This window comes from Quercus suber, unplaced genomic scaffold, assembly GCF_002906115.3.
Source record: "Quercus suber isolate HL8 unplaced genomic scaffold, Cork oak 2.0 scaffold_57, whole genome shotgun sequence".
NCBI classification, from domain to species: Eukaryota; Viridiplantae; Streptophyta; class Magnoliopsida; order Fagales; family Fagaceae; genus Quercus; species Quercus suber.
Window position 1 is genome coordinate 1,233,342 of NW_027069522.1, and position 7,328 is coordinate 1,240,669.

Sequence of the window (7,328 nt, forward strand, 5' to 3'; positions counted from 1 at the left end):
AAAAAATAGTTTTACTCGTATGCAAATCTAAAAACGTTTTGCAAATTGTGAACAATAAGTACCTATATTTAAAGATTACTATTCATGATTCGCAAACTTAAAATATTATATATATATATATATATATTTTTTTTTTCTCTCTTTTACTTTATTGGACAGTGTATATTATTTTAATTAGTTGCATGAAAATATAAATAATGCGATATATAAAATATATTATTAAATTATATAGTAAAATAGATAAAATAGTCTGATATTAGCTCCACCAAATGAATGAAATCTTTCGCTGCAGTGCCATTCGGGCTAGCAGTCGCTTGTACTGTATGTTTGAGAGCTCGAGCCTTATCTCTCATCTCCTTCCCATTTTCATGTCCCAAAATGAGTTCCAAGCTCTTGAGCAATCCACTTTTAGTGAGAATTCCACCCTCAACTTTCACACCAACCCCCCATACTTCCTCTACCATTCTTCCAGTCATCTGATGATCACCAAAGAACGGCCTGCAGATCAGTGGCACACCATATGCAACACTCTCCGACACAGAGTTGCTACCACAGTGAGTCATAAACACAGCTATTGAAGAATGAGCTAGAACTTTTACCTGCGGTGTCCATGGCACTATTTTCCCTTGCATTCCAGTTCTCTCAACAAACCCTTTGGGCAAGAGGCTCTTTATGTTGTCCTTGAGAGACCACAGAAATGGAATTCCACTCTCTTCCAGTGCCTCAGCCAATGCTATTAACTCATTTTGAGGTGGTGAAGCCACAGTTCCAAAGCTTACATACGCAACCGACCTTTCCTTCTGCCCATCTAACCAAGATATGCACCCTGTTAAATCCGAATCCGACTGTGATGGCAGCGATAGTGTGAAAAGACCCACATTAAGCACATTTCGAAACTTCGTTTTGAAATCACGATTGAGAAGAGGTGGGTTTAGTTCTTCATAAAAGTTCAGCACAACAGCACTAGCTCGTGGTAACACCAACCCGACTTGACTCAGCATGTGGGAGAAAGTTGACTCTTCCAACTTCTCCGATAGGACCTCCTCAGGTAAGTCCGAAACACGCATTTGAGACAATCCTGGAATGAATTCCAAGGTTGCATCTTTAACTTTATTACTGACAAAACGTTGGCGTATAAGGTCAGTATAAACATGAGCCGAAAGAGAGCAAGGGAAAGGCAACCAAATTGGGATCCATGGAACANAAAACCCCACAGACCACAAAAACGGCACAACCACCGCCAACACAGCACACAAAACAAACCCACTCTACATCAGCCACACCCACAACCACCACCACCACCACCACCACACCCCATAACAAAAGAAAAAAAAAAATCAACCAAGCCACACCCACCCGACCCACCAAGCAACACCCACACCACGGCAATCAAATTCAAGCAATGCAAAAAAAAAAAAAAAAAAAAAAAAAAAAAAAACACCCAAAGCTGGATCGACGGAAAACCAAAAGCATTGGCGGAGGAAGAAAGCGGTGGCTTCAATGATGAAACCCAGAGCTTGGATCGACGAATGAAAACCACGAAATCCAAAGCTTGGGTCTGATCGGCGAGATGGGTTTTTTGGGGAAACGGTGGGGAGATCGGCGAGATGAGTTTTTTGCGGAAAGGTGGGGAGATCGGCGAGATGGAGATCGGCGAGATGGGTTTTTTGGCGGAAAGGTGGGGAGATCGGAGAGATGGGTTGGCGCCGGTGATGGGTCGAAGCTAGGCTGGCGGCTGGCTGTGAGACCGGCTGGCAATGGAGGAAGAAGAGAGACGATGAGGAAAGTGGAGGAAGAAAGAAAAACGAAGAGAAGCCGGGAAGAGAATGAGAATGAGAAATATATATTTAATGAGAGAAGAGAGAGAGTGTAATAAAAAATATTTTTTTTAGATGTGAGCTACAGTGCACATCTAAAGATAGATGTGCACTGTAGCTGAGGAGCTAAATTTTTAGATTTAGCTCCTCTGCTGCGTGGTGTTTTTTGTGTTGAGAGCTAAAAAAAGCATTATACCTATATAGCACCACTGCTGTGGATGCTCTAACATCTCTCTCTCTCTCTCTCTCTCTCTCTCTCTCTCTCTCTCTCTCTCTCTCTCTCTCTCGCTCTCTCTCTCTCTCTCTACTTGATTCAACTGTCTAACCCATCATGCCGATGACCAAAAGCTCTCCTGAAAACATGTGGCTGTGTTGGCATTCTCATTCGGCAGCCATGCCTTGCTCTCTTGACTCTGTTTCGCAAATTAGCAAAAGCTGCTCCAAACGTTCACTTCTCATTCTTAAACACACAAAAATCCAACCATTCAATCTTCTCCACAGCAAAACCAGACGAGATCTTGCCAACATAAAAGCCTATAATGTGGCCGATGGAGTTCCTGCTGGTCATGTTCTTTCCCCAAACCCTATTGAGGCTGTGAACTTTTCATTAAGGTCTCGCCACAGAACTTCAAAAGAGGCTTAGAAGTGGCCGTGGCAGAGACTGGTAAAGAAAATCTCTTGCTTGATCTCCGATGCATTCTTGACATTTGCTTGGGAGATTCTGAGGTTTTTTTTTCTCTGCTGTGGACTGCTGGTGGTGGTGGTGGTGGATGTGGCTGTGGCTGAAGGTAGAGTGGTTATGTTTGGGGCTTTGGTTGTTATTTTTGGGTAGTAGAATATATTATTTTATTGTAGTGATTATATTATTTTATTGTGATGTGTATATTATTTTATTGTGTTAAAAGCTAAAATAGATCCACTGCTGCAGCATGAGCGTAAATAAAATAGATAAAGTAACTTTTTGTGTAGCTAAATAGCTAAAATTTTGCCTCTATTACTGTGGATGCTCTATGTATGGGACAGGACGGGATACTTGCTCTGCTTCTCAGTCTTATCTTTTATAGGAAAGAAGCTCAAAATTAGTAGTTGTCCTATACAAACATCATGACCAACTAGTGTGATGTTACATATTGTCAGATACTCAGATGTGATCGACAATCTAAAGCGGAAAATACTTTTGACAATCTAGGAAGAAACCCATAGTTACTCGGAAAGGAGACGCGAAAATTGGTGGTCATAGAAGCAACACGCTCATTGTACGAAAGTCATGAGTTGCATACCTACTCTTGGGAATCCAATTCATGTGACGTTCACCTACTCCTGCCTCTGATTTTTAATTAGATTTTACTGACGTGTGTAAGTATACAATTAAATTATTTTAAAAGTTTTAAAAAAAATTATCCACTTTTTTTTTGATAAATTTTTTAATTCTCCATAAATATTTTTAAAAATAGATGAGCACACATTAATTTCACTTTTGTTATTGTAATAGGGTTTATTTAGATATAATTTATTGTTGCTAAAATTTGATTGTTGTTAAAATACTGTAGTAAAATAATTTTTAAATGTATAAATAGTATCGTGGGACCCATTTTTAATATATTTTTTTTAAATAAAGTGATTGTGGGTTCCATAAACAGTGCGTAAACAGTACCAAAAAAGTGCATGAACAGTTTTTTTGTCTCATGAACAATAAGTTTTGTCCCTAAAACGCGTGAAAGCAAAAAAAAAAAAAGGAAAAATTTTTTTTTTTTTTTTTTTTTTTTTTTTTTTTTTTTTATAATAATTTTGTGTAATGACATGGTTTAATGGAATGGTTGAGTTTTGGAAAATTTTGTTTAATGGGCAAATGGTGGTTTGGGGAAATTGTGACTGGACCAATGCATGGTTGCCTACGTACCCCATCAGTAGAAGGATCAAGTCATCACATAGTTAATTTATTTTTTATATGCCTTAACTTTTTCCTAGGCTGCCCTTTCAAGTTTTCAACCTAGTAGGCTTTTTCACTTTTTTTTTTTTTAACTCTCCTTTTGCGTAGGTTGCCTTTTCGGGTTTTCAACCTACCGCTTTTCTTTTTCTTTTTTTTTTATTGCTCTAATTTTTTCCTAGACCGCCCTTTCAGGTTTTCAGCCTAGCGAGCTCTTTTTCTTTTTCTTTTTTTGTTTTACCAAACCTAGAAAAGAAAATGACATAATCTACAACCACTTCAGATGTGGCCATTCCTTAGATTGCCACCTTAGATGTGGTATTTCTTCAGTTAATCCATATTAGTCGGCTCAGTAAAAGGGTTTGCATCTACGGTCCATCATCCTTACTACTCCCCAGAGTATATTTGTTTGATGATATGTGGACCTGCCCAATTCTACTTAAATTTCCCATTTGTTTCCTAAATGGGGGCTCAAATCTCCTTCAGCAATAGATCTCTTGTCTTCAAATCTCTAGGTCTTACTTTCTTGTCAAAGGCTTTTCTAAGTCTCCTTTGGTAACCTTGAATGTGATACAAGGCCTTGAGTCTCTTCTAATCCAACATGCATAGCAGGTCATATCTACTTTGCAACCAATCTAGTTTAGGGATTTCACTTTCCAATACTGTCCTTAGTGAACGGATACCCATCTAAATGGGAAGAAATGCTTCCATCCCATACACCAATGAATAAGGAGTGGCTCCTGTGGAAGATCGAATTGATGGTCTATACCTCCAAAGTGCATAGGGCAATTGTAGGTGCCAATCTTTGTAATTTTTATACTCTTTTTCAAGATTCGCTCTATATTTTTATTAGCAGCATCAACTGCTCCATTGGTTTGAGGACGATAAGGTGAAGACTTTTGGTGTTGAATATTGAATTGTCATAGCAACTTCTCTATTTCTCCCTTGAAATACAGCCCATTGTCAGAGATAATTTCATGTGGTACCCCATATCTGCAGATAATATTGGTCTGAATGAATTAAGCAACTTTCTTTGAATTCGGAATCTTGTATGAGGTAGCTTCTACCCATTTAGTGAAGTAATCGATGGCTACGAGTATGAATTCATGGCCATTGGATGTTGTTGGGTGAATCTTCCCAATAATGTCTATCCCCCGTGTAGAGAATGGCTAGGGTGATGTTATGGTATGTAGTGGCATGGGTGGCATGTGCTTTAGATCTCCATGGACTTGACATTTATGGCATTTTCAAACATAAGCCGCACAGTTGGCTTCCATAGTTGTCCAATAATAGCCTTGTCTCATTACCTTCCTTGATAGCATGTGTGCATTCATATGTGGCCCATAGCTTGACTCATGAACTTCTTCAATTATTTGTTGTGCTTCCTTGGCGATTACACAAAGGAGATGAATTCCATCATATGATATTCTGTAAAGCTTTTCACCACAAATAATGTAATTAGTAGACAACCTTCGAATGGTTAATTGATCATTCTTGTCTACAGAGTTCAGGTATGTTCCATCCTTGAGGTATTGTAGGATGTTTGAATACCATTCACCTTCCCCATTCTTTCCCTCATCCTATTCTATTGTCATGCAGTAGGCTAGTGCTTCTTTTTGTTCTAACACTATCGGTCTAGCTTTATCTTCTTTTGGCCTATCCATCATGGATGCCATGGTTGCTAAAGCATCTGCAATTTGATTCTGCATCCTTGGCACATATTGCTATTGAACCTTGCTGAATTTTGATGCCCACTTCTGAAGACATTCATGATAATGCATCAGCATTTCTTCTTTGATCTTCCATTTATTTTGGATCTATGAGATTATCAAAGCTGAGTCTCCATATACCTCCAATTCAAGCCCTAGGGTTGCTCATAGCCCTATGATGCAAGCTTTATATTCAGTGGCATTGTTGGTGGCAGGAAAGTTGAATCTGCCAGAAAATGGAATGCATGTCCCTTTTGGAGAAATTAAGAAAACTCCAATTCCACTTTCATTTTGATTTGTGGCTCTATCAAAGTACGTCTTCCATGATTCTACCTCAATCCCTATGATGTCTTCATCCAAAAAGTCTCCTTGGATCTCTTTAGCTTCTTCTGGTGAACAATGGATTAAATGATCAGCAATTGCTCTATCCTTCACAGATTTCTGAGTCACATACTTAATATCAAATTCTGACAAAAGTAATACCCATTTAGCAGTCTTCCCATCTTGTATAGGCTTTTCCATTAAGTATTTCGAAGGATCCATTCTTGCAATCAACAAAACCTTGTAGGCAAGCACATAATGTCTGAGTTTGCGGGTTGCCCAAATAAGTGCTATGCATGCCTTTTCAAGTGGCGAATACTTCTCTTCATAAGGCAGCATCTTCTTGCTGATGAAGTAAATTGCACAATCCTTTCTAGTCTCCTCTAGGTATTAAGCAAGTAGAGTCCTAAAAGTTCAATATATGTCTAAAACACCCTTGAACGTTTACACTCCAAATAATAAAATATCAATTCAAACTTATAATCAAACAATTAATGTGCGGAACATGAACATAAGCCAATCACAGAATTGATAACTAATCTATGCCAAATATAAACACATCCACAACAGTAAATATAAGGCAAAGATAATGGGAAGGAAGATGCAAACACACGAACAACACATGATGTGTTATTGAAAAGGAAATCGAAGTCCTCGGCGTAAAACCTCTCTGCTGCCCTCCAAGCGGTCAAATAATCCAGTAAAAAATGTAATTGGGATACATGAACAGTAGAAAACCCTCCAAGCCTAATCTACCAAAGTATCTAAGCCCTTTAAGCTTCTTGCTCCAATAAGGTTACGCCGAACCTATTTCTTCTTTAGCTTCCCGGATTCCACTACTAGACCATAGCATCAACCAATGTATATTGGTTCCTTCCAAACTGCTTCTCTTAGCACCAAATGAACATTCTCACAGACGTAGGTGTGGCGAGACAAAGATTTGGTCAATGATCTCTCAAGGATGTGACAATGGAGAGGAAGAGAGTAGAGGAATTTATAGAGTCTCTAAGGTAAAGATTGGGGATGAGGCAATCTTGTTTTTCTCTAGGGTTTCTCTCACAAAATTCTCTCTAGAAACTCTCTCAATTTAGTGGATATAAGGGTCTATATATAGTGGCGTGTGTTTGGAATGCGAAGAGACAATTTTTACCAAACAGGGCTGATTGGTAGCTTGACCTCACGGTTTGTCCAAGTCGCGAGTTCAAGTCGTGACGTAACAGCCTGGCCAGCCTGGGACTTTTGTCCTGTAGTGCGACAGCTGGCGCGACCCTTCAGCTCCCCATGTGTGCATTTCACGTGCCTGCAATTGGCAGCTTGTCAATTGTGAGTCAGTCGCGAGTCCTAGCCACGAAACCCTGCTTTCTTGCACATACTTGAGCTTTTCTTCACCTCTTCTCACACACTACCCTTACAATAATCCCACCTAAATACAAGGTTACTAAGTGCTAAATTACAACCAAAAATTGGCACGGAATAAAGCCAACAAGATGGTTGATAAATTTCAACCTTACAATCTCCCCCTTTGGCTATTTCGTAACAAAACCCTAAAACAAA

At 39.1% G+C, this 7,328-nt stretch overlaps 1 protein-coding gene across 1 annotated transcript; it reads right to left on the reverse strand.

Annotated features, from left to right (window-relative positions):
- Positions 1–224: 224 nt before the first annotated feature.
- On the reverse strand, positions 225–5,453 carry LOC112037083 (anthocyanidin 3-O-glucosyltransferase 7). The gene is made up of 3 exons (XM_065772368.1): positions 5,371–5,453; positions 5,052–5,172; positions 225–1,268 (listed from the first exon to the last, which is right to left on the reverse strand). Exons 1-3 carry the CDS (start codon positions 5,451–5,453, stop codon positions 225–227), a joined length of 1,248 nt encoding a protein of 415 aa, XP_065628440.1.
- Positions 5,454–7,328: the final 1,875 nt, after the last annotated feature.